Source organism: Buteo buteo, chromosome 33 (genome assembly GCF_964188355.1).
Source record: "Buteo buteo chromosome 33, bButBut1.hap1.1, whole genome shotgun sequence".
NCBI classification, from domain to species: domain Eukaryota; kingdom Metazoa; phylum Chordata; class Aves; order Accipitriformes; family Accipitridae; genus Buteo; species Buteo buteo.
In genome coordinates, this window is record NC_134203.1 from 747,161 (window position 1) to 774,887 (window position 27,727).

The 27,727-nt window shown below is 42.7% G+C and overlaps 1 protein-coding gene across 1 annotated transcript; it reads left to right on the forward strand.

Annotated features, from left to right (window-relative positions):
* The first annotated feature begins 2,844 nt into the window (after positions 1 to 2,844).
* On the forward strand, positions 2,845 to 27,431 carry LOC142026367 (E3 ubiquitin-protein ligase RBBP6-like). Its single transcript, XM_075019323.1, has 17 exons — positions 2,845 to 3,010; positions 7,116 to 7,215; positions 9,185 to 9,223; positions 9,857 to 9,893; positions 14,698 to 14,742; positions 17,153 to 17,241; positions 17,361 to 17,465; positions 18,310 to 18,441; positions 19,821 to 19,990; positions 20,785 to 20,888; positions 21,337 to 21,528; positions 21,609 to 21,687; positions 21,795 to 21,852; positions 23,020 to 23,385; positions 23,718 to 23,819; positions 25,106 to 26,016; positions 27,340 to 27,431. The coding sequence occupies exons 1-17, from the start codon at positions 2,845 to 2,847 to the stop codon at positions 27,429 to 27,431; spliced, it is 2,787 nt and encodes a 928-aa protein (XP_074875424.1).
* The last annotated feature ends 296 nt before the right edge of the window (positions 27,432 to 27,727 follow it).

Genomic DNA, 27,727 nt, shown 5'->3' on the forward strand with positions numbered 1-27,727 from the left:
GTTTGGTTAAGGAGGGTTCAAGTGCATCCGTCACAATAATGCACATAGTCTGTCCTGTACTTCTCCAAGGTGGTCTAGGGGTGATTGATTCTGTATTACCATTTGTGCTAAAGGATTTTCAAACGTGGGTTTCTCTAGGTTTGCTTTATTAACAACTCAGAGTTGGGCCACCACCGCAGTGAATGGTGAAAGATAACTCAAAACCGCCTTCTATATATACGATTTTACAAAACAATATGCAATTGATGTTTTGTCAGAAGAAGTTCTTGGTGTTCTTGCACAAACTCTCACTTCTCTATTCTCCAGTGGTTTCAGAAGTCCAATACGTTTTCCTGTCTCAACCGATTCTTATTGTCCCGTCTCGGTTCTTCTGAAGTTAGTGGTCATAGGCAGAAGGTCTCCAGTCACCACAGTCACTTATCTTCTTACACACCAAAGATCACCTCTGAATTTCTGAGAATCACTCAGGTTGTTCTCTTAATTCGTCTTACTCTAAAGTTAATCACTTATCTATTCTTATGTCTGAGATCTAAGATGTATGATTCTTTTTCTGTTGATTCAGCTTGACTGGGTTTTAAGCCAGCTATGGTGAGGGCTACACGAGGGACAAGTGAGCAGCTTATGCATATTGTTTTATAAGCACCTGCATTCTATTAATCACATCTAAACCAAGCTCTAATCATTAGTTATATGTCTGATATGAATAGTCTTAGAAACAGTGAGGCTTAAGGCCTAGTTCCCTTTACATTTGTGATAATAATTTGATTTCTTTTTGTAGGGCTGTAATACTCTCTGCGCTTTCATTAATGGCTTTTTCTAAGTGTCTTGACACATTTGCAGCAGCTCTTTCTAGTTCTGCAACGCCTAACCCTGGGATAAAAGCTGTTGCAGGCAGGTGGAACTTTGTGCCACATTCTATCAGTGGGCTGTAACACTTCTTCCCATAGAGAGCAGTAGCTAGGAGCTACAGAGGCAGAAGAGAGACAGGTTCTAACCTGTGTGGATGGTATTAATGCACTTGGAATACACTTTTCAGCTCAGGTTGAGGGTCAATCCTCAACTGCCCTTTCTCCACCTCTCTAGTATCGCCCTGGTAGTTGTGTCAATGGGTAGTATAATCTCCAAATAAGTCTGAATCCTGTAAGTGATTTCCTGTAGAAGGGTTTGCATGTGCTGGATTTGGATGTTCAGGTAAACCGGTAAGGTTTGGACCCAGAGTAGATGACTCAGAGCAATCAGGATCCTACAGGCCTGTGGTGGCAACCAAAATTGTATCATTATCCTTGGTTTGATTACAGCTTCCTGCAGAATACCAGGTTAATCTATCTGCAAATATCCACATTGTCTCAAGAGTCTGCAGGGCCTGAGAAACTCCATCCAGGAAAAAACTCTACAGTGTGGTGGCTTATTAGAATAGGTTTGATGTACAGGCTTCTGGAGAAACTCCCTTCCATGTTCAGTGGATGTGGTATATAGTAAGGTCTTGGAAGAATCTGTGGAGGAAGACCAATTGCCTTTAGACCCAGAAACTGATCTGTGGAATGTTGCAGGCATAAGACTCCCCTTTTCATCTGTATGGTCCGAAGATGTGAATTGTCCATCTCCGTCCATTGTATCCATTTCAAGGCTCTGTTGGCATTTCCAGTTCCCAGCTGCTGCAGAGTCAGTAAGCTTGTCAATAGGTTTGCTCTCCAGGCATACCCAGGGACCTCCTTTGAGGCTAGCGACAAACCCTTCCTGGCGGAAGGGCCGTATGCTCACTTTCTTTGGTGAAAATTCATAACGTAGATGCCTGTCCTCGTACCACTGAGAATTCAGTGGGACAGATACCCAGGAGAGCTGATTTCTGGTAGAGGATGGGCTTTTAGTGCATACCCAACAGTCGGGCTCGTTTGCCTCCGCTGCCGTACTGTGGGCTGTGGCTATGGCCAAATTATGGAATGAATAGGTATAATCCATATTCCACCACAGGCTTATAAGCAAGGCTACCCTATTAAAACCTAGGCTTCCAAATCACTAGTAACAGGAAGAACAAACAGACGGAAATAGCAAAAATAACTATCCCTTGGATATAGAGGACAGCACTGAAATCAAAAGGGTTTCCTGACTCTGGAAACCCAGAAGGCATTGAAAGAGCTAAAGCAAGCAGTCATGGAAGCTCCCTCATGAGCCCTGCCAGACTACAACAAGCCTTTGGTATTATATTTACATGGGCAGAAAGGAATAGCCAGTTGGCCCAGAAACGTCTGCAAGCTGTAGAATGTGACTCAGCAGAACTAGACCTCGTAATTCAAGGCCTGATGTCCTGTGCTGGGGCTGTGGCAGCAGCAGCTGCGATGACTGAGAGAGCACTCAAACTCATTAGGCTAGTTAAGTGTCATGCGCGGTTTGTGCTTTCAGAACCTTCGGGAAATGGATCGCTGGGCTTGGAGGTCATTTGGGGAGTAACTCCTCCTTCCCTGCAGACCTGACCATTGTTTGATCTTTGGCCATGCATGGTGAGCTGCCCTGCTCAGCATATCAGATCAGCATATCAGAACACAGAGCTGCACACCCCCAGGCATGGCCTCCCCATCCTGTTGCTGATGTCTGTGCTGATCTGTGCCGATTGGCTTCTTTTCACCTGTGGTTCCTTGCTGTGCAGGGTTCGTTGTTAAGCAGAGTTCGTCATTACGTAGAACCTGCCCCACCGCCATGTTTGAGACATTAACTCTTTCGGTCTCTCACAGGGCCTCTCCCCATCGTCCGCCTGCCCGCCTGGGCTGCGAGGAGGAGCCGGGCGAGCATCGCCTCCATCTGCCACGGTAGACGCTGTCGTGGAGCAGGCATCGCCTGGCCCCGACCATGTCGTGTGTCCACTACAAGTTCTTCTCCAAGCTGAACTATGATATGGTCACCTTCGACGGCCTCTACATCTCTCTGCCTGACCTCAAGCTCCAGATCATGGCCCGTGAGAAGCTGACGGCGGCCAGCTGCGACCTGCTGATCACCAACGCCCAGACCAACGAAGGTGCGTGGGGGCAACAGGCACGGGGCCTCGGGGACTGCCCGGCTGGCGGTGTCGCAAACGACCCCGCGACAGCTTGGGTGGAAGCTGGAAATCCAGTAATAGTCCAGTCTGTTCATCAGGATGTTTCAAGGCAGTGCTTTCAGTGCAGCTACACAGATGATTTGTTTGTCGCAAAGTGTGCAAGGGGCGTTGATGAGAAGAGAGCTAAAAACTCACCTCGTGAGAAAGCATATTTTTAAGCGCTAGGGGGAAAACGTGTTCTCGGGAGTTACCCTCTTTTGTGGTAGAGAGAGTCTGGCATGTTAGTAGTCCTTGTCAGCTCTTACTCTGCAAATCCTTTCCCCAGCAGCATATCAGCTGGTTGGCAAGGCATCTAAGGCTAGTCAAGGCTTTTCTTTGTCATTTCACATATCGGCTTGCCTTCTGATGACTTCTGTTCTGAAGAGCTTCTGTACTTTATCTGGGTGAAAATACTTCTCTGCATAGTGCTCAGAGAGGTGCTTTTGCACTGCTGTCAGACTCCAAACGGTGGGTTAAAGCAGGCCGTAAAATAAAGTAGGAGCTTTTTTCAGTAACCTGTTGATAGCATACATATGACAGAAATTAGTAAAGCTAGCAGATTTTCAGAAGTATAGGTGAATTTAAAAATGGGATTTTTAAATTGTGCATTCAGCGCGAAGCGGAGCATAACCTGAGCTGCTTGTACTTTTTTGCAGGAGGAAGGTCGTGGATACTAATGCAATAGCTGATTTAAGATTTCCGAGTCCGTATGAGGCAGCAGTCAAAGTAGCTCTTGTTTAACTTGTCTGCCTCCATGAAATACTTCTTTGCCTTGGGTCTTTCAAGCATACCAAGTTTCTTGTCTTTTAGACTGTTATGTCTCTTCTGCTCTTGACTTGGAGATAACATCCAAATCTTCCTTTGCTTTTGCAAGCTTTCTGAGTTAACGGGATCCTTATTTTTAATCACAGGTCAGATTGACAAAAGCCCAGTAGCCCCTTACTGGCCATCCCTGCCAGTAAAACAAAAAACAAGTGTTGTGCTATCAGGGAATAGGAATCAACAATGTTGTTACCTCCAGCTTTGCTGAACATTTCTGTTGGAGCACTGCTTGGACAAGTGTGAAAAGTAGCCTTGTTGGGCATGACGTCACTGCTCACTTTGCAGATGTGGAGTCACGAGGTGAGGCAGTGTGACGCTGCTTTGCAGGTCCTGGTAGTTGCCGAGTCTCTGCTAGGGGATGCTGCTGCCCATGGGGAACAGGTTCCTGCTGGGAGACACCAGTTCATTCTGAGAGCTGTTAGACTAAGCTGGCTTCTGTTAAATTCAAATTGAGAGGGACTTCGGGAATAGCGCGCCAGATTTAGTCCTTCCCTATTTAAAAAAAGAAAAAAGTTGACTTTTTAGTCGACATTGTTTGGCTTCACCTCTCATAAAATTTCATCACCAAAATTAGTTCAGTTAATTGCGGCGAAGGAAAAATAAATGTCTTAAAGCCAATTGGTATCAGGCCCCTTCACAGAACTAACTCAGCAATGGACTCTGCTGTATGTAAACACTCTTCCACAAATTCTCTGAGACGGTGACCAAGCTGGTGGGATACTTCAGTACCAAATACAAATAGGTGCCGGGATAAGTGTCCTATACAGAGAAAGCCTTTCCTTCACCGCACTATTGTCACTCTTCAGCTGATCCATTTAAATGTGCGCTGATGGACTTTTAAGGTGAATTCAGTTTTATATCAGTCTGTTACTAGATGGCTGGACCTCTCTTCATGGTGCACTTAACAAGCGAATTGAAAACAAGCATATATCACCAGATATATATATATATATACACACACACATTCAAGGATAAGTCTATTCAGAAGGCAGGTGTCAATGCTTCTCTTCTAATGGTCAGTGAATTGTCACCAAGTACTAGAAGAGGACTTCTTCCTCTTTTTGCATCACACAGCTGTTGGGCATGTTCGAAGTGACCTCTGCAGGCTTGCATCATTTGTGAATAAATGCATTGGTTGCTGTCCTCATATATACAGTCTCTTCCTAGGCGAGGTGCTGCCACTTGTAAAGCTGCTGCAGAACTAGAACAATCCTCAGTTCAGCACAGGCGTAGCAAACTCCTGCCTTTTTGTGGAGCCGCTGTTGCTTGTCCTCTATCTCTGAAATGTCAGTCCAGCGGTTTGTGATCGGGACCAGAAAGAACGCTCTGTATGACTCCATTCAGCAGGTCGAAACAGCTGGTTTGGGCTTCTAGATCTGCAGCTGCCATGATGTCCCAGTTGCCTGCCTGGGCCCCAGTACTGCTTCAGCTCCTTCTCCATCAAAAAGTCCCAGTGCAGGCCTTTCTTGACAGGTGGCTGTGGAAGGGTTAGAGTTTCTTCTTTGAGAAGAGCTCTAGGGGTTGCTTTCAGGATATATGACTTCTGTAAAAGCTTCTGTTTTCGTCATTAGTAGTCCTTTCTCCTACAATTTGAACCTCCTCGGAAGTCCAGAGGAAGCTTGCTGTTCGGTTCCCTAGGGGGGAAGATCAGGAATTAGTTTCAGCTAAATGATTTCTCAGTTTTCTGAAGAAGCATTCTGTCATTTGGAAATAGAAGTAGAATGTTCATTTCATTGTGGAAATAATGTCTTCTGGTAGGTGAGTTTTGGGGTAAGAGAGGTTCCTGCCTGTAGGAATAATATACTGAAAAATGAAGCATAAATTGTGAAATATTCCTGTTTTGTGTGTGATCACTGAGCAAAACCACCCTGACAGAGCTTGACTAGATATACAGCATCTTTGGTTTTCAGACCATTGTTCTGATTCGGTCTGCAAAGGTAAGAGCTTTTAATATTTAAAACTGTAGGCAGATTACAGGGAATGGCTGCTGATAGTGATTTAAAATATTTAGTCATATCCAGCTTGTGTAAGGACAATATAAAAACCATTCTCATGGAGAGATCTTTGCATTTTAAGCTTACTCAGTCCAAGTGTCTCAGGTAGTTTGGTTTTTTGATTGTTTGGGCGTTATGTAGAAGGTCAGAAGGCTTTCCTCCTCTTCAAAGACTAACATGGTGTAAGCCCAGGCAAAGCATGGGTAGCTTCAGGCCCACTCTCTTTTCAAAAGGCTTTTCACGGCTGTCGTCGTAAGGAATTTTGTTTGAGTGTCTCAGCTCTGCAAAATGAATCGCAAGAATTCATAGAATCCTGGAATCATGGAATGGTTTGGGTTGGAAGGGACCTGAAAGATCATCCAGTTCCAACCCCCCTGCCATGGGCAGGGACACCTTCCACTAGACCAGGTTGCTCAAAAGCCCAGGGACAGGGCATCCACAACTATTGACATCCAATTCACATCCCTTGGGTTAATTCAAACTAGATGATAAGCTTCAGAGGGGAGATAGCACTTTAGTTGGAGCCAATTGTGCCCTACTTGTGAAAGCAAGCTCAACCCCCCCCCAGATTTCTCTGATCCAAATACTAGCATTGCCAGTTTTGTTTCCATTTACACGTAAAGCGCCGAGCAGCTGAGAAGCGGTGTTGTTGATGGATTAAGCTCCAAGGAATAGACAGAGATGGCAGGCACTCTTCTGTGTTCTGTCAGTCTTGACCACTAGCAGCACAGGGGAATTGATATAGTTAACAGCTAGGAAAGCAATGGCGCAGAGTTGTCATGCTTTAGCTGAGGGCCTCTTTTGTTGCAGGGCAAGCTAGTCAGACTTCAGAATCTGGTTTATGCAGGTGAGACTTTGCTGTGGTTGGTTTTTCTCCAAAGCTCTGTTGGTTTTGTAGCCTAACAGAAGCAAAAGCAACTTAAGCTAGATCAGGAAAGAACCTCACGCATTAGCAGACTCCGCTTCAGTGACCTTTGAGACCATTTTGCTGTTGGCATTCCAACCATTGTAAAACCATGAAAAAGATTGTGCTGCTTGTGTTTGATTATCAAACCTGAAGGTTTCTTGAAATGTACTTTCAGTGTGTTGGGACGATAAAAGTGCAACGTTCCATATCAAACTTTGCTTTTCCATCCGTAAAGGGATTCTCTGAAATGTTGTGTAATTATGTATTGATATAGGTTCTCGTAAAGTGGCAGATTCTTTTTCTGTATTGATGTTGTTTTCAGAATACACAGATGGTAATGCCCTGATTCCTAGGAACTCATCGGTAATTGTTAGAAGAATCCCTGCTGGAGGAGTTAAAGTCACCAGCAAACCCCGTGTTACGTAAGTATCCGTAAAGCATTGTATTCTTGGTTAGGGGTTTCAGTGCATTAACTTTTTAAATTGATATTAGTTTACAAGAGGCATTCAGATTGTATCTTTCTTGTTAAAGCTGCTGTTAATTTTTGTTGTCATGGGCTAGATTTTAATATATCTGTCCCAAAGCAGACGTACGTGTTTTGGCCTGCTGGGAGATGGGGTTGAAACTGCAACAATGGTAGCTTTTAAGATGATTCCATTGGGTTTGTTCTTGGGGTTGATTCTTCTGAGAGCCAAGTTGTAGATCCCATTTCCTCTACGTGGAGAGATTCCTTATTTTATGTGTTTGATTTGATTGCTTTTATAGTAAAGACAGATAGGCATTGTTGTGTAAACTTCTAATTTCTTCCCACCTCAGAAGAGTCTGATTGTCAGTGTTTGACTATTTCTTGCATTTGGGGGGTGCAGGGTGGGATATGGCAGGTATTCTTACCCCCTGGTAAATCTGGGTGTTTTGCATACTAGACACAGAGGAAAGACCAAGGGTTGCCAGCTGGCAAACCATGCAAACCAGAAGTTCCATTCATAAGTGATTCCTGTTAGTTTCCTAAAGACAATGTCCATTTCAGGCCAGAGAAAAAGAACACTCTCCTAAAGTGTATCACCTTTTGAGCGAGTACAACAAAGGAATAGTTAACCCCTTCCAAACTTGAAACTCAGTAAGCAGTTCAGCACGTTACCAGGCGTTACTAGTTCTCTAAGTCTGTTTTTACCCTAAGTTGCTATCAGTGCTCCAGGTTTTCAATCTATATTCCTCAGATTTCTGGAGGACAGAGAATCGGATGTGTTGGTTAAACTTACAGCTATGCAAATGCAGTGCTGACTACAGGATTATTGCTGTCATGTATGTATTCAGCTACATTAGCATTGTTTGAACATTCATGTTTTCCAGCCTTCTTAAAGAGACGCCTCTCCCCCACAATTAGTAGGTATTATTAGCTTGTGGTTTTGCCATGTCTTTCTCATGTTGGTTCTCAGGCAATAAAGTAGACTGGTGAGTTACTGTGTGTCTCGAAAAAACAGCACAGCAGCATCCTGGTACCTGTGAAGCATTTGCGAGCAAAAAACCCTGAATTGCTGTGAGTCTGCCTGTAAACTTTGGGCATATTACTTCAGCAGTTGCTGCAGTGCTTTCAGGCACTACCTAGGAATTCAGGACGGCACAGTGTTGTGCTTGTAACCATGGCCTTGTTTTGGCCATGTTTAACTTAAATATGTGTGCTTAGTGCCGCCTTGTCAACGCATCCTCCGTTTCTGGTTGGCTGGCGCTCTCTCCTGGTATCATAATCCTGCCCTGAAATGAGAGGAGAGATGCTGCTAGCATCAAAGATCAAGCAAAGACCTGTATGTGGGGATAAGGAAAGAATGGCGCTGCTGTTGTAGTGTTGAAAATGAACCAGGCAGATGAGCTTTCTATTCCTTCAGCTGGAAACATTGCAGAAACAACTGGTAGAGTGGTTAATGTTTGGGAACGAGGAATGTATGCTATAACGGTGGAGAGGCCTTCAAAAATGCGTTACTCACCTTGTTGTATGTTCTTCAAGGTAAATGGATGAAGAAAGCATTGCGTGGTAATCTAAAGTATTTCCCTGTACTTCCCCATCTTCAGGAGGTACGTGGCTGTACTTGCGAGCCTGGTGGTATTCTAGCAGTGGCAGGAAGCATGAGCCTTTCTAGTTGTACGTAAATTCCGCAGCAGCCATTGAATTGTCTCTGCTCATGGGATGCTTTGGATGACGTATGAATTGTTTGTTAACTAGATCAAGGGCTGCACGTCTGATTCCTGATGAGTGGCATGCAGATACAGATCAATAAGTGTGTGGAATCTCAGCAAGTTTTCAAATGTAATGACTATTGCCAAAAAGATTGTAGCCTTTTCAAGATTATCTTAAAGCAAATTCTGGCAAGTAAGACCTTTTCTTTTTCATCACAGGGCTCCTAAATCACACCAAACCCCAGAAACTGCTTTCAGGTGACATTTCTACTACTATTTTTAGTCAATCTTGCATATGCTAAATGTAGGAGCTATCTGAATACAGTGCTTGGGCTTTCACAAAGAAACTCTGTTCTAAAGCCTATGCTGCTGCCATTTTTGTTATCTCTTTGTCAGATGACTGACTGTTTTCTCTGAAGTAAACTTGCACTTCAAAGTGTCTAGAACGTCAGTGTTCTTTCTTGGAAATTAAAGTACTGTATCTGGTACCCATTTGTAATACTAGATATATACGGATTGGTTAAAGTTGCCTTTGTATTTTGAGAGTTGATTATTTAAGAACACCAAGCTGTGATACAGACTTCATCTTTTTGATACTGACGCAGCAGAGACAAAATACCTGAGGGCTTCCTCTTGCACTGTTGTGTTCTATAACTGTACATCTTAATTTGTGACAAAGTAGAAACGGGATTTGGGTCTGTTTGTTGGGTTTTTTAGTTGCGCTGAATGTGCCGAGAGAGAACAGTTTAGGTATATGAATAAATTTCCCCATTCCCTAGACTATCAGAACATGATGTTTTGATGTTCAGGTTTTATAACCTGTTGTCACTGCTTTATGCTGGGTACAAGTGCTTTACTTGAAATTCTAATCACCTTTATTTCTTCTTCCAGGAGTCAAACTGAGCCAGTGCGTGGAACATCAAAAGCAGTATGTAAAAACACAATCTCACACTTTTTTCTACACACTGCTCTTAATTCTAAACCATGTAGCCTTGTATTAATTTTCCAAACATTAACTAATTATATATTCCAGTAAAACCTGGTGTATGTTGTAAAGACAATGTCTTTGATTCAGCATAGGAAAAACTGGGTAATGCCATCACTTGCACAGTTCTAATGTAAATATTGGTTTTGGTGCCTAGTGATGCATTGCATTTCACATTGAATATGCTAGACTATTTCCTGGATGACTTTGTGTTGTACAGGTAATGTATGATCGCTTTTAGATCATGTAGGTCCGAGGTTTGCACAACTGAACATGGTGCCATGTTCTACATCTGTGTATAGCTAGTAAAGCGTATGTTTGTACATTGTTTTGTTTGTAGGTTGTTTTGTGCTTTTTGTTTCTTGCAATCCAAATTGTTTGGAGTGAATTTTCTGCTATTTCCACATTATATCACTTAGCTTTTTTTTTTTAAATACTCTTTTTGCCCAATGGATTTTGAAAATGTTATCAAAACTCACTGAGAAACCACCGTGGTTAAACTTGGTACTGTTTCTTAGTTGTGACCTGGGGGTTCAAACAAATAGCCAAACCAACATATCCCATACATTTTGAGGACAGTCATGTGCAGCTAAATGTTTCCGTTTCATGTCCTTAAATGCTTGGGTATTTGTTCCTAAAAGTGTATAATTGAAGTGATATTATTTGGGCCCCTCTGAGTACATGTATGTCTTTAAGAGATTGCCATGAATTTAAATATGGTTGCTCCGCAAAGTGGTATTTGGAAGTTCTGCATTTGATCTTTCCACTCTATCTGATGAAGCAGTTTAGTTTAATAGTTTGTCTGCAAATGAAAATATCTAAGACCCAGTGTAGAGATTTTGGCACAAGGTTAGAGCCTGGTGTATTTGTGGGTAAAATCCCTGTCATTTGTCTGAACTTCTGCCTGCAGTACTTTTTTGGACCTGGGTGGCTTCGGGGTTGGATGCTGCTTTGATTTCCCAAAGGTTAAGCCTTTCTTTAGTATACCCCCACTCTGAATTTCCATTTGGAAAAGGGGCAGCATTTTTCTTCGGGTTAGAAAACACTGTCATTCGGCTGCTAAACTAGAGAGAAGTCACACAAGGAAATACCTGACTGGTAATGGTCTAGATCTGGATTTGCGACTTGGGTCGAAGGCTAGGTGTAACTGTGCTTTTCAAAATAGCCCTTATAATGTAAAAATTCCTATTTGTTGGTTTTTATTTTTCATCTTCAAGTATAACTGCTTTTTCTTCACTAGAATGGTGTGAGGCTTTGCACTAACCCTGGATCATTGGATCTGATCCCTTGATCAGCTGTTTGGGTAACTTAATCTAGAAATTGATGAGCTCTGGGGTTGTGTTCTGTCAAGAATACAGCCTCTGATTCTCGTGGAATGGTATACAATGAACTTAAAGTGGAAAACTTCTTGTATGTTGGTGTAAAAACACTAAGCCTAAACCTGACATCCATAATTCTATCACTGATTGGTTCAACTTCCTTTTTGGACATGAAAGGCTCTCATTGTGAGCCCAGTGACCCTAGCAGTTAATGGAAGGCATTTATGTAAACTACCTTTATAGTATTTGATCTAACTGAGATGGGGTTTTATTTCTTGGAAAGAGTTCTTTTTCTCTTTGTTTACTAGCTTGTGTATAAACACAAATCACATCTTCATCAATAAGGTTACCATTCTTTCAGCCTCGTGTGTTCCCTGGTGTCTTTGTATTACGTTTCTAAGTAGCATCTTACCATAAGCTTAGATAGATGTCTCAAAAAAATATTTTGTTTTAAGAAAGGAAAAATCCTGGAGTGGGAGGGAAGACTTAGTGTTAGTTAGAACTAATTAAAAGGAAGACAAAGCAAAACTGTTCCCTTCTTGTTTGCTCTGACTGTACCTGATGTGGGTTGTGGGTAGCCATAGGGAGGGTGGAAGCCTTGCATCTCTCTTTACAAGTGTTCTCTCTCTCTCTCTGTCTCACACACAGAGTAGAAGCACTGCAGCCTCAGGTGCTTCTAGTGTTGGAGGCACAGTTAGCTTTATTCTTAAAGCTAACTCAGGTCTTGGTCTAAAGTGTGTGGGGTTTTGTTTTGTTTTGTTATTTTAAATAAACGTCTTTCTGCATGTATTTCAAAGCCAAACCTGGATCTTAGTGTGGTCTGAATAAATCACTGGGAAGGCTTGCCAATTATTGTTGAACAGTAAAGCAGCAATGTTAAAATCAGTTCAGATTTTTTTTTTTTAAAGGATGCACAAAACCTTATACTTTGAATATTTCTTAATTGTCTTGCTCTTATGTTAGCTGTCATTCTACACTTCCAAATCTGTGCTGCTGTCCTACCGTTACTACTGCCAAATCAAGAAAGTGAATCCTATTTGTTTTCGTATTCCTATTTCAGTAACTGCAAGGATCTCTAGTTGGTATTAGTCCTCAGAGGCTGCAGAAATGCAGAGAGTCACGCGCATTGTTTTAGCACCGCCAAGCACAGCTGTGATCCTTCCTGGCTGAATTTTCAGTTTAACCAAGCTATTGGGTTTTAGGAAACCACTGTAATTTAAATGCAGCACTCCAGCAGTGAGATTAGCCTTTTCCTCCTATTTTCTGTCCCCTTTCCCACTTGCTTTATGTGAATTTCTGTTTAGTCTTCTGTTTGAAATGGGAGTTAATACATTGACTGTTGATTGTGGGGTTTTTGAGGGTTTTCTTTATTTGGTTACTTTGGGGTTTTTTTCGGTTTGGGTTTTTTTTCCCCAGTTCTTCTGCAGTATTACCTTAGGGTTGTATACAAGTGTCGTGGAGGTGTTGTTTCTACTTGACCGATGGGAGGGACTGGCAGGAAATACTTCAGTAGAAATTTAAAGGAAAAAAACCAAAGACACAAGAATGTAGGATCATTGGAAGATGGCCGTTGGGCAAACGTACTAAATAGTACATTAATTTTCTATTTGCTGCTTTTGGTAACTGTTCATAGAAGGGAGTGCTTTCATCTCCTTTAAGAAATCAGACTGTTGCCTGCAGGCCATATAATAACTGCTTCCTAAAAAAATACAAGAACTAATATTAACTGTTATGTTTCAGTTACTGGTCAGTCCTAGACTGTTTAATGCCAGACTCCAATAGAGAGCTTTCCTAATTCCTTGTTTGCTTCTGAAAACCCGCAAAGTGATAATGGTTGTGCCTGCCATGAGAGAACATAGGCCTGTTTTTCCACATGTGAAGAAGAGTGGCATGTGGAGCATGAAGCTTCAAAATACTTGATCAGACTTCCGTTTTGACAGAAGTGGGTACCAAATGTTGTGAAGGGAAGGAAAGTTGAATCTTCTGGTAAGATTTGCAGTGGAAAGAAGGTCTCTTGTTCCAGGTCTGGGTGCTCCTTTCCAAAGGCACGTTTTCATGATTTTTTTACTTAGTGTTGGAGTAATGTTGTCTGCGCTTTCCTAAACATCTAGAGAAGACATGATTAACTGGAGTGAGGAAACATCTTCTGCATGTAAATATTTTGTCCCCAGAGTCTGCTAAAACTGCTCCCTTGAATTCTTCCACTACGTTAGGTAATAAAGGACAAGGGCTTTTTTCCAAGGAAGGATTTTAATCTCTGCTCCGATCCATTTAGGGACGTCTTGAGGAGAGCTCTTCAGTTTACGCTGTGACACTTTATTCTACATTTTTGAACAACCAAAGTCCTAATAAGCAGAGATTCAGGTGTCTTTCTGATCATGTTTTGCTAGTGTAAGCTTAACTGCTGCTTGTGGCATAATATAATTCCATATTCTGGAAAAGGAACAAGCTAAGCGTTACCCTGTTTACTTGTGGAAAACCAGCATTTCAGTATTAGTTCTCCATAAACGCTGCAGCCTATTGCAAACTAGTGGCCTGAGGGCTTCACTCCTGCAGGGTGTTCCAGGAGGTAGGTGGGAGGGAGGAGTGTGGTTGCAGTGGAGAAAAAAATTACAGGACTGTGCTCTGACTCCATGTTTTCATCATCATTAAAAATTGGGTTTGCTCTGCTAGTAAGAAGCATAATATTAAATTCTCACACCTCCGGAACTAATCTGGATAGTATGGCCTGTGGTCTAATAAAATACAAGACATCAGTATTGTCTGTTTTTGTAGGCCGCTCTGTCATGGTAAACACCTTTATTTCACTAATTTGAGCAGCCTGTTTTTTTCTAGACAAAGTGGTGGTTTACTTTCATGGCTGATGTTCTGGCTTGGTGTTTTTATTTGGGTGTTGTGGGGTATGGTGAGTTTGGCATTTTTAAACTTAGTGACGACAGGAGGGGCAGAGTTCATGGTTGAGGGCTGATACACCTGTGCTTGATTTTGCCAGGCAGCTACTGTCTTCATAAAAGCATAACTGTGTGCATTTAGAAGTGATGAGATGTTAACGGATTAATTGACAAGCTACACTGCAAATAAGTTTCCTGTAGTGATGCTTCCTTCTCAAATAAACTGAAATCCTTTTTAGCTGAAAATTGACAGATGTGAGCATTTGACAAGGGTCCCTCTCTGAGATACTGTGGAGCAGTAAGTTGATGTCGAGCGGGTTTGGTTATTTTCGTTTCTTCTCATTAACCACACAGGCACTCTTAAGGTGCCATAGGTTTGGACTTTGTTTTGAGCAAACACAAATTGCACGGGGTTGGCAGTGCCCCTGTCAGCGACACTCAGAGGATATAGTGCAGACTTTCAGACTACAGTAGACCTTAACTATTGCTATGTTTTGACTGTAGAACTTGAATATGTGTTTAATTTTTTGTGAACAGACAGATGACTCTCCTGCATCTCTTTCTCTGGCCCACCTTGCTAAGGTATAGATATATTTTTTTCAAATTCTTTAAAAAAAAAAAGTGTTTGCTTTGTTTTTTAAAATCTTATACTGTGATCTATAGCTGGATAACTGTTGTAATGGAAACAAAATTTAATTTAATTTTTATTAATTTAAAGTATTAATTTTAACTTTAAAATGGGTGTCTATTTTGGTACTAGCCTGTAAAGAGCAGTTCCCACTTTGGGAAGATAGAAGGGGAGTACCTTATCAGCCTCAACGTAATGTTGCACTATTACTCATCTTCCAGACACACAGAAGCAGCATTTCAGAAGCTGTTTACCATTTCTCATATGTTTCATTGATTTTGCATTGGAAACTAACAGTTTTTCCAGAAGAATTGAATGGGCTGTAAGTTACGGGCATTTGGAGGGGGGAGTGTGCAACAGCCAAAAGAGAATCGTTTCTGTAACATGGACAATTGCATGGCTGTTTTTGAATTTCTAGCCATTAAAGTTACAGATCCATTCTTTTAATGCTGCACAGTTTCATAAATGCTAGTATATAGACAGTAGACAACATAATCTAATTTGTTGGAATGCAGACTGTGTGAAGTGTGAAAGTGTACCTGATTGTTTCTAGGAATATACCGATGTGTATGTGTGGCATATTAGCAGATGTGACCTTCTGGAACTGTTGTAATGCCATGTTTTGCTATGGACCTGCTTGCATTTTTTGCTCAACAATGTGTACCTTCCTCTGGGAAAGCACTACTGGCTGCACTTTGTGAAAAGGCGTAGTGCTAGCCAATGAAAGAACTAGTCTTTAAAGTTACAAAGCTTAGAGAGGGCAGGGCCTAATGCAGAGGAGCTAGTTCTTTCTTCTGAAAAGGAAGGCTGGAGTTCATTTCCAAGAAAGAGGAATCTCTTCACACTGGTCACTTCTTTCCTTTCTCACTGAAGAAATTAAATTGTGTGCATCTGGGGGGGGAAAAAAAATGTTTGGAAGGTAGCCACCAAAAGAACTTGGTCTCCATTAGTGCTGTCCCTAAACATGTCCTTGGTACTGTAAACTTATGCCAAATTTTACTCTTAAAATATGAAGAAGTGTCCTTGTGGTGTACACATTTAAGCTTTTGAGAAAATTTCAGTATTTCAGAAAAATACAGGAACATAATGGAAAGCAGCTCAAACCTGTTACTTACTCTAACGTCTTTAGTGCAGACTGACTTGGCATGGAGGTGATGCGTTAAGAGTTTTCTGGTTTATTATTACTACGTATGAAATGCCATGTTTGAATTTTGGTCTATTCCTACTAATGTGTTGTGGGTTTTGGATGTGTTTTGTAAACTGTTGGGTTCAAAGAAATTAGTCAAGTATCTGTAAAGCTTTCTGTAAATGTTAATGGAAATGATTTCATAGGTGTTGCTCTGGATTATGTTACTGTGGAGAAAAAAATGGTGTCTATGAAACATCCATTTAATAGAATGTTGAAACTAGTTGGTTGCTTTTGTGAATGAATGCATATAAAAACAGAACCATGAGTGGTTGATCTGAGTGGTTGATCTGAATGCTAGGTGCTTGCAGGTCCACATCCTTTACAGCCTCTCCCTTAGACCCTGCTTGGATCTGGACTCGTGTGAAATAAAAACATTGGAACAAATACTACTTTGAAAAAACAGCTGGCTTCAATAATTTGAAAGATCTAGTTCTGCATAAGGTTGATATTACAATTTATATGTTAAAAGGACACAGTCAACTGGAAAAAAAAATGCAGATTGTGCTTCCTGTAGTTAAATCACTTAATATGAAGAAGTTAGTAGAGGGAGAAGCATGCAGTGTGGACTGCCTCCAGCACATGATGGTCAAATTTGTAGTGACAAGAATCTTTTGTCTTGCTGAGGGATTATAAAAAGCTTGCTTGCTTTTAATGCTTCTGTGTGGGAAGCTGCATTTCAGCAAGCAAAAACAACTTCCCTGACTCTTAAGTTGTGTGTCCCTTTAATGCTGCAAAATGTAAATAAGGATACTTGCATGCATCTTTCTCAATTAAATGTACAGTGGATGTCTTCTTCAAATAGGCTGGAGCTTAAAAATCACCTTAAAAATACTGGATCGTGTAATGTTGTCTCCTTATGCCTTCGGTCCACTTGGAAGACAATTGGATTGGTTACGCCAGTCTTTCTGTAAGGTACAAACAGAGCCTAAGGTTTTGAGTGCCCAAGAACACTCTTGTCAAGTAGGTTAACACGCACACAAACACCATGTAATAACGGTGTAAGGGCTCCCCAGAACATCTTCAGGACAACGGTATTTTCTATAAGCAGCTCTTTTCATGCAACCTCAGCTAGTGTTGTGCTGCTCTTTACAGGACTGGGTGAGCGGTGTTGTCTTTGGCTGTGTGGGCTTAAACGTGTTTCTAATGTGCATGTCAAATAATTGCCTGTTAAACAGACTGCCAATCTGGCTGAAGCCAGTGCTTCCAAAGAGGATAAAATAAAAGCTATGATGATCCAGTCCTGCCATGAATATGATCCAATCAAGTAAGTGTTGATAATGTCAGATCTGTTCTTTGAAGATTATGGAAAAAACTGTAGAGGTGTTTGGTTTAACAAGCGAGACATGTGCATACCTTGTTCTTTTATTCCCCCAAAACTTGCAGTTACATGAAGAAACCCGTGGGTCCACCTGCATCGTCATATACTTGCCATCGTTGCAGAAAACCTGGCCACTCTATGAAGAACTGCCCAAGAAATGGGATAAGATTGTGGGGGACTTCTGGTGTTACCTAGTTTTTAATTGTTTTACCCTGGCAGTTAGGTAACAAGTACATGAATACTCACGTGAAGAATTGTTTCTCTTGGGGTGAAATACAGAGCTTATATGGCAATGTTGCAAAGCCTTTCAGAATTTGAGGGAAACCTGGAATTAGAAATGTAAAATTTTCTTTTTTTCTAGGTCATGGACATGAAATGTGTCCATAGATCTTTCTCTGTGAACTTGTATGCGTGTTTTTGTACATTTCAATGTTATTGGAAATTTTTCTGGTTTTAACTCTTTTTAGTGACAGTTCATAGTTTTTAGTATTTTGTATAAAAAGAAGATGTTTCTGTTGACCCCATCTACTGAACATTTGTGTGTTTTAATCAGACAAGCCTCTGGTTGCGTCTTCATGCCGTTTAATGTTAGTCACTGAAGGTACATGCATGAGGTATGAATTTAGCCTTCATATAGAGATGGTGAACATAAGTTTCCCCAGTGAGTGATTCAGAGCACTGCATTAAGCTCTCCCTCTGCATTGCCCTTTGGAGGAGGAGGAGCGGCTTTGTGTCTCTTCTCTGAGTGGATGGTGAGCTAAGGACTGTTTCGCCCTTAAGGAACCTGAGGGTAAGCCAAAGAATGTCGACCGAATTCAAAACACTGCTCAAGCCTTTGGAACATCCTGGCTGTATTCATTTAGGAAAAGAAGTATTTTAGTCGAGCGACCCTTACGCTAGGTAAAAGGAGAGGATTAAAGGCTCTTGCTGCTTAAAATCATCATTGAAATGTCATTTTAAGTGTGGGTCTTAAGATGCGGTATGTCTGCATTTCTTGTCTCAACAGGACGAAAGTTTTGGGTCTGTGCCCAGGATGAAAAAGACCACAGGAATTCCAAGGAGTTTCTTGGTGGAGGTGAAAGATCCCAAAAGGAAGGGTGTCATGGTGACAAAAACTGGAAAATACGCAATACCACGTGTTAATGTGTAAGTATGGAATTAATTGGACCGACCAAAAAGTGAACGAGAGAAACCGTGCGTAAATGTCTGTATTGGCTTTGTGTGGCAAGTTTTTGGTAGCGGGGGTGGGGGGGAAGGTTACAGGGGTGGCTGCTGTAAGAAGCTGCTGGAAGCTTCCCCTGTGTTCAAGAGAGCCAATACCAGCCAGCTCTAAGACGGACCCGCCGCCAGCCAAGGCCGAGCCAATCCGCAATAGTGGTGACGCCTCTGTGATAACATTTTTAAGAAGGGAAAAAAAGTTGGGACAGAGGGAAAACGGCAGCCGGAGAGAGGAGTGAGAACATGTAAGAGAAACAACCCTGCAGACACCAAGGTCAGTGAAGCAGGAGGGGGAGGAGATGCTCCAGGCGCCGGAGCAGAGATTCCCCTGCAGCCTGTGGGGAAGACCATGGTGAGGCAGGCTGTCCCCCTGCAGTCCATGGAGGTCCACGGTGGAGCGGAGGTCCACAGTAAAGCAGATGTCCACCTGCAGCCCGTGGAGGACCCCACGCCGGAGCAGGTGTGTTCCCAAAGGAGGCTGTGACCCCGTGGGAACCCCGCTCTGGAGCAGGCTCCTGGCAGGACATGCAGATCTGTGGAGAGGAGCCCACGGAGCAGGTTTTCTGGCAGGACTTGTGACCCCGTGGGGTACCCACGCTGGAGCAGTGTGCTCCTGAAGGACTGCAGCCCATGGAAGGGACCCATGCTGGAGCAGTTTGTGAAGAACTGCAGCCCATGGGAAGGACCCACGCTGGAGAAGTTCATGGAGAACTGTCTCCCGTGGGAGGGACCCTGCACTGGAGTAGGGGAAGAGTGAGGAGTCTTCCCCCTGAGGAGGAAGGAGCGGCAGAGACAAGGTGTGATGAACTGACCGTAACCCCCATTCCCTGTCCCCCTGCGCCGCTGGGGGGGGAGGGTAGGTAGAGCATTTGGGAGTAAAGCTGTGCCTGGGAAGAAGGGAGGGGTGGAGGGAAGGTGTTCTGAGATTTGGGTTTATTTCTCATTACCCTACTCTGGTTGATTTGTAATATATTGAGTTAATTTTCCCCAAGCTGAGTCTGTTTTGCCCGTGACGGTGAGTGATCTCTCCTGTCCTTATCTCGACCCACAAGCTCATCTGAGCTAATTTCGTTGTTGATCCACTGAATGGGAGAGGTCTGCGGTGGGAAAATTGTTCCCCCCTCCCTATTCTAGTGTGGTGGCTATAGAAAAGTAGGTTCAACTAAATGCCTATGTTTTAGGAGGCTAATGTGGAGTGAGAAGAATTCCATCTCCTGTCTTCCTTTGATAAGATCCAAAGCTTGGAAAAGTTCTCCTTTACCCATCTTTAATTTGTTTCTTTTTCCTTCCCCTTTCCCCTCCTCCAGGGAAGCTTATGCTAGAAGAGAGAAGGAAAAGCCTCCCTTTTTACCGGAGGAGCCATCCTCTTCCTCCTCAGATGATCCTATTCCAGAGGAGATTTTATGTCTCATTTGTAAGGAGATAATGACTGATGCGGCTATTATTCCCTGCTGTGGAAACAGTTATTGTGATGAATGTAAGTGTGAACTCCCATGTTTGTTAATTCAAAACAGCACATCTGCTCTTCTGAAAGCAGAAAGAGGAGATAGCGAAATTATTTTGTTACCAGTTCTATTTTATACTTAAGTATACCCTGAATAGGAAAGGGCTCTTCTCGTATAAAGGGGGAAAAAAGCCACAGAGCTTTAATAGTTAAATAAATAAATAAATAGTAAAATACATAGCTTTTTAGTTAAATTTACATGCGGAAGGACGAGTATGAGAGGAGTGGCTGATTGTGCAGGTGATTGCAGTATTGGATATTGAGTGCATTTAGTTTGCCCACAGCCCTTTCTCTCATACAAAACTATATAGCCAACTCTGGTGACTTTCGGTGGTCTGCAACAAACGGATAGTTAGCAGCATTTGATCCACATTTTCCTCCACGGGAGAGTTGGTTAAAACCTTCAGAGCGCGAACCTAGTAATGGTTTTTTGAACCTACTATTTGTTTTTCTGAGACAAGTTTTATTCGTTAACCTGGAGGGTGGGGACTTCTCACTGTACTATATAGTGGGAAAAAGACTAGCTGAAACATCAAGACACAGCCTACTCTACATCTTCAAATGTTACAACAGTGACATACCAAAACTCTAGAGTTATTTGCTGCATACTAGAAATTTTTTACGCTATTGAACCTTTATAGCTTCATGCTCTCACTTCAAGACCATATTCACCTGTTGATCATATAGGTGTTTTTATAGTTGATTAGAACCCCCAAAACTTCCTTAGTTTGGCTAAATGCTATTTTGATTATTCTAATTGTACACAGGTATTAGAACAGCCTTACTGGAATCTGAGGAGCATAGATGTCCAGAGTGTCATCAGACAGGTGTTTCGCCTGATGCTTTAGTGGCCAACAAGTGCCTACGCCGGGTAACCTGATGACTTTTATGTAAAGTGCTTGTAAGAATAGGCTCTTTGTAAAAAGCTGAAAGGGAAGGAAATATTAGTTTACATCTGCTTAAGCAAGGTTGACTTGAATAAGGCTAAATTTACCTTTCAAGTGCATTATCTGTTATCACAGAAGCTTACAACTCCTTGGAGACAATCTGGCAAATTCAGGTCATGCTTTTGTTTAAGGTGATTGCCTCGCTTTCAAATTCTGTGTTAACAGGGCAGTACTTTGAATACAGACACTCCGAGTTACCAATCACTAGTATCAGTGTTTAATGTGATGTGTTCATGTATCGGCATGTTGATTTCTTTGGGGATTGATACAATTCCTTGGGATTACACAAGTAATTTTACTCTGTGGAGGCTTTTGTTCGTATATCTGCTGAAGTTTCATATTACCTTTGCGTAAATGTTTTTCTGCCTCTAGGCTGTGAGCAACTTCAAAAGTGGAGCCGGTTACAGAAGAAGGCACCGTCAGCAGATGTGGCACCAACAGCAGCAGCAGCTGCCACTGCCACCACCCCCACTCGTGAGTCTTACACCTCCTGCTGCTCTGGTGACTGCTGCTGAACATTCTACATATTCCTCTCTGTCAGTCAGCAGTTTGTTGGAAGAGAAGGTAAGCTTTGTTTCAACATTTGCAGCGATTCTTGTATTTTAGTAGAGCTTATTTTCCAACTGTCTGCATTTATTCACAAGGGCTGTCAGACCCCTGTACTAAGACAACCAGCATTACCAAGTCGTCTGGGCCCCCAAGGACAATCAACACACACCACTGGTAAGGAACTGTAACTTCTAATTTTTCTAAAAAGAATTTCTGTTAAAAAATGATCTTCAGATACACTGAATGGGATTTTTTGCTTTTTCCTCTCTCCACTCCAAAAGGTCATCCAGCGAGAGCCAGTACAATTTGCTCAGCAGGTGGCAGACCAGGCTGGGAACTGTAAGTGTTCTACAGAAATTCAATGTATTAATACTGGTAACCTGTTAAATGAGGCTGTAACACATAAATTCTACAACAGCTGATTTATGATGAAGTAAGTGTGCACAGATAGTTGTGTAGAATACAAGTGGTCATTAATTTTTAAATGGCCTAATTTGAATTGGCTTTAACAAAGGGGTATGTGCTCGCAGTAAGATTATTTACAATAGAAGTCCAGTGCATAATTGAAAAGAGGACTCTGAAAAATGCACGCTTTCTGAGGAAACCATAAGTGCATCTAAAAATCAAATCTAATTAAAGGATCAGGTGGAAAGCCACCCTTTTGCTCACTGGCTGTATAAGGCTGAAGAAATTGATTTCCCAATAGAAACCAGCCTCCAGCATTCTTTTTTGAACAACTTAGTTGATTCTGATTGAGCAAATCATTGGAAAAGTCAAGGCTGTTATTTTAGGACAATTCTGAGTTTCTTCAATTTAGTCGTCTCAGATAGCCAAGCTGCTTTCTCTCCGTTGGAAAGAGAAGAGTCTGTTTTATCTCTTATTGCTGTGCCAAGTCAGTCCTTCATTTTTTTATATGCTTGATGTTAGATCGACTGTAAGGGTGCACTGTGTTTATAAAATCTCAAAGATAAATCCAAACAAAAATGGGGATCCACCCCACAGATGATTTAAAATCTCAGATTCAGTAAGCAAGAAAATAACAATGCAGGGACAAGAACAGGCCAAGTACATCATCATGAGGCGACAGCACAGGAAGCGTATGTGGAAGAGGTTAAAAGAAGTTTGAGAGAAGATGAGTTAATATTTGTGCAGGACTTTGAAGGTTAGAAGTGCGAAATATTAAGTGTCTCCAGGAGTAGCAGAGGAGCGGTGGGCACATGGCACGTGGGAGATGGGAGTCTCTGTTAAGCGTGGGCAGCCTCCACTTGCAGCTGCAAAGCTGAGTGTCAGGAGAGAAGACCGAGGGGAGTGTTGGGGGTGAGGATGTGGAAGGCAAGTATGAGGATCAAGAAATGAGTGTAATCTCACATGAACGGAAAGCAGGGAGAAAAATGCTTAAGTTGAGAACAAGAAGTGCTCCCCACCATGCTCCCGCTTCCTTCGCTTTCCTCTTTAAAATCCGACAGAGTGTAACAAACAGTGACACATGGTTTTGGGTTTCTTTAGAGGTCCAAATCGAGGACGCCTGCACAGCGAGTGTACCCAAAGGACTCAGGCCCCAGCACTACCAGAATCAACACCAGTCTTTGTGCCTGTGCCTCCAGCTCCCTTGTATCCTCCAGCACGCCACGCACTTCCTCTTCCACTGGGGGTACCACCACCACCGTTTCCTCCTCAGTTTCCACCTGGCCAGCCTCCATCTGCTGGGTGCGCTGTCCCCCCTCCAGGATATCCCCCAGCTCCCGCAAACACGTCATCAGCTTGGGTTCCAAGAGCAGTACCCATGTCTCCTCCACCTACCATCCCAAGGACTCAAGCATCTCCTTTCTCTAGGGAGGAGTTTTACAGAGAACAACGGAGTCTTAAAGAGGAGTAAGTATTTGGCTCAGTGAAGCTGTGTTGTTCTTCATTTTTGTATTTTGATCACATAATGAGCTGCAGTTACACTCAAGTGCACCTGACGTAAGCAAAAATGACAGTGTTTTTTCCAGTATACTTTTGTGTTGCAGATGGTAAACATGCAAAACTAAACCAAGACAAATGTAATTCTAAAACTTTCCCTAAAACTTGTAGGAACGCTGAACTGTTTTTGCTGAAATGGGATGTTCCCCTGTTGCATTTGCATGCAGTCTATATTTTCTCATATTGGCCATGTTTTGTCTCTTGGTGCCTTTTTGTAATAAAGGTCAAACTTATTTTAACAGGGAAAAGAAAAAGTCCAAACTTGATGAGTTTACCAGTGATTTTGCTAAGGAATTGATGGAATGTAAAAAGATTCCAGAGGAGCGTAGGCATTCGTTTTCCAGGTAACTGGTTTACATGTCTGTAATGGAGCAGCAGGTTGTCTGGAAGAATCAGGGGGAGTTCCACTGCACCCCTCTCTCATTGGATGGATTGGATGATTCAAGGGATTAGCAGGGATAGGAGTTTCATAGGTAGGTTACTGGCTCAAATATGGCAGAGATTACAGTTGACTGATGGTGATAATGGGGCAGCAGTTGTTAAGGAACAGGGGTCTCTTTCCCTGAAGCTTCTCTGCAATGACATCCTTCACCTCCTGAGAGCCGTGAGGAGGCTAGGAACTGAATAGGTGTAGTAGCTGGATTTTCTGCATCTCCCTGTTCTGATTGTAACCATTACCTCAAAGCACATCGGAGGAGATATGTGAGAGAAATTGTCTTCCTCTTTTGTCTCTCTCCTGTAGGTACACGGAGAGATTTTAAGCTGGACTGCAGACTGGTGGCTTTCACTAGAATTTTGTTGACATTGTTAAATGAAAAACAAGAGAAACTTGTGAAGAAAAAACGCAGGGCAGCTGATGTTTTCTATCCCCCCAAATCACTTGGGCAGGAGTCTGCATAGCTGTCTCTTAGTAATGCTGTCAGTATCCTTCCTAGAGTAATGGCATTGAGTCATATTACTCGAGGCTGAGTTTAGAAGCATTTAGATACGACTCTTTCTTGAAGCGCTGTCACTATCCTTGGTTAGAGCTAGAGGTATGTGCAAGTTTTTGCTAGGACATTGGGCTAGAAGTGTTGATTGTAAGACTGCAGTGCAAGTATTTTGCATCCTGTACAAATTGCCAAAGAAGTAGTGAAGTTAAAGAGACTAAGCTGGCATTTTAAAATTGAGCTTTACTGTCTTCAGGCCAAATCGTGTTTTCCTGATGTTTGATACTGCACTGTAGCCATTAAGACTTGCTCTTTTTGCATCTTACTGCAACAAAAATGATTTGCGCTGCATGTCGTTGCAGAGTAGTGAAAAAATGGGTGCGTTCACATAGCAGTAGAGGCCACTATACACCACCTTAAATCAGCCGATAGCTATGGTAGTTCGCGTGGTAGAAGTGAGTGGAAACAGACTTAGCCTTCCTGTATGTTTTTCCATTAACAAAGCAACAGCTGTTCTGTCTTGTGAGCCGAAACTTGTACATGTTATTAAGTTCTTCGGTTGGCAGTAGCATTATGTCAGCAGCTGAAAGAACATAAGTGTATGGAGAGTCAAAAACCCCAAAGCAAATCTGGAAGGAAAAAACTGGGGAGAGTGACTGTTTTGAATTAACTTCGTGTGTGTGTGTTGTGTTTTTTTTAAGGTCCAAGTCTCCTTCTAGTGCTTCATCTTACTCTAGAAGTTTCTATACCTACTCCAAGTCAAGATCAGCTTCTTCCCCCTCTCGCTCCCACTCTCGATCATTTTGTCGTTCCCATTTGCATTCCTACTCGCGATCGCGGCTGTATCCAAGAAGAGGCGAAGGGAAGAGTCGTAACTATTGTTCTAGGTCAAGGTCAGCTGGTAATAGAGCTGGAAATTACCCTGGAAAATCTTCTGGAAGAGCACGCCATGTCGTCAAAGATCCTACCAAATCAAAAGAGAAGGAAGTGGAATATCCACAGGGAGATGGCAAAGGAAATAAACATCAAAAACACCAGAAGAGAAGAAAAGGAGATGAGAACGAAGGATTTCCTTCATTTCGTGAAAGATGTCCTGGAATGGAACCTCCTGCGAAAAAAGTGAAGGAGGAGCTTCCCAAGACAGGCGGCATTGAAACATCTTCCTCTCAAAAGGGTGAGAAGGTTCTTGGTACCCCACAGAAAGTTCACCCAAAAGTGACAAAAGATCACCCAGAAACCAGACCAGCCGAGGAGGAAAAGGCAAAGAAAGACCACAATGAAAATGACAGTGAGAGTAATGTATCTGCAAAAGATGAGGGAGCTGCAGGAAAAAGTCCAAAAGACCCCAAAGAAAAGTCTGCTGATAAGGTGAAAGAGGATACAGCAGCACCTGCTGCAGTTGACCAGCCTGAAGCAAGCAGAAGTCAAAGCCGTCCCAGTGTTAGCTGTAGTCAAAGCCCTTCTGAGAGTCAGCCTCGAAGCCACAGCAGCAGTGCCAGCTCGGGAGAGAGTCAAGACAGCAAGAAAAAGAAAAAGGAGAAGCAGCAGCACAAGAAGCATAAGAAGCACAAGAAGCATAAGAAACACAGGAAGCATAAGAAACACATTGGAAGCGAAACGGAATTGGAGAAGAGCCAAAAGCACAAACACAAGAAGGAAAAATCGAAGGAAAGCAAAGATAAAGATAAGCAAAACATGAAATCTGTCACTACATAGAATGACGGATATTAAAAAAATGACTTAATTCCTAAGTCATCTGTATTAGACTTTGATAAAATGTAAATGAATTCAAGCGTTGCAAATAGTGACATGGAAGACCCTGTGCTGCACTTAAAATATTGCTGCTTGATTATTTGATTTTTACATCAGAGCTTTATAAAAGTGAACATTTTGTAGAGAATTGTGAGTTGTGGCCATGTATCATGAAAGGTTTTGCTGGGGCATGTTATTTTTAACCATTGTTGATTAGTTTGGGTGGGGTATACTGCAAAAATTTTCACAGCTGAATTTTGTTTTAATTGCCTGGCAGAAGAAGGTGGTACCTGTTATAAAATAGCAGCAGCAAAATGCTTTGCAGAATCCATTACAGCCCTGTTATGTCACTTCTTGGTTATAATAAATTTTCAGTAAACTATCCAACGTGATGAGATTTCCAGTGATAGCTGAACATGAGCAGAGAAGAGACTAGTGACAGAAAAAAGGTACCAGTAGAAGCTTGCTGGTAGCTAACATGTACGAAAAATAACCATATCAAGGGGTTTCATTTGGAAAAGACAGGTAGGACTTTAAATCTTTTGAACTGATGCAATGTGGGGAGGTGCTGCCAAGAGGTATGTTTTTTTCCTGTGCCAAGCGGCCTTGTTTTTCTATTGTAAAAGGTAGGATGTGGCCCCAAACATAGAGCCACTCTTCACAGCTGGTCCTGACAATTTTAGACTAACGTTCAATAAGAAGCTGCCACATTTCAACCTTGTTCCAGTTTGTTTGGAAAGCTGTTGTCATTTGCCAGCAGACATTTACACATAGACTTTAGGATGCCCTGTAATCTGTATTTCCTCTCATAAGAATGCTGATCACCAAGGTGTTTGTGTTCCTTAAATAGAAGCTTTATTAGGAGTATTTTCATATGGTGGTGCCATGATACAGAGCTAACCCTTCCAATAAACGTGGGGTTCAGCAGATGAGTTTGGCAGAAGAAGAAAGCCCACTAGAAAGGCAGGCTTCTGCTTTAAGCTTCTTTGAACAATGACAGGAAATCTAGAAAATGGTTCGGGTGTGACGTCACGTTGGGGGGTCTGATGCCCTAGCGGGGCTGTGGTTCAGGAGGGGGGAGCCGGGGGGTGTGTGTGTGACGCAGGGGGGTCCCCGACTTTTGGTTCCCCCTCGTGACCCCCCCACCCGGACATGCGGGTTCCCCCCTGCCCCCTGCGTGCAGTGGGCGTGGCCTCGCCAGGCCCCGCCCCAAGCCCCCCGCCCCGCCTCCATCGCCCCGACAGACCCCGCGGCCCCACAGAGAGTGGAGGTTAACCCCACCCTATGGATCTCCGCCACCCCCCCCCGGACGCTATGGACTCTTCCCTGGCCCTATAGAACCCCCCTGGCCCTATAGACCCTGCCCTGATGCCCAGCCTTACAGACCGCCCCCAGACCCTCCATACTCTTCCCTGACACACACCCCCAGACCCTATAGACTCTCTTTGGATCCTATAGAACACTCCCTTTCCCCCCTGGACCCTGTAGATTCTGCCCCCCCAACCTTATAGTTCCCTCCTTTCACCGAACCCAGCCCCTGTAGATTCCCCCAGACCCCATGGAACCCACTC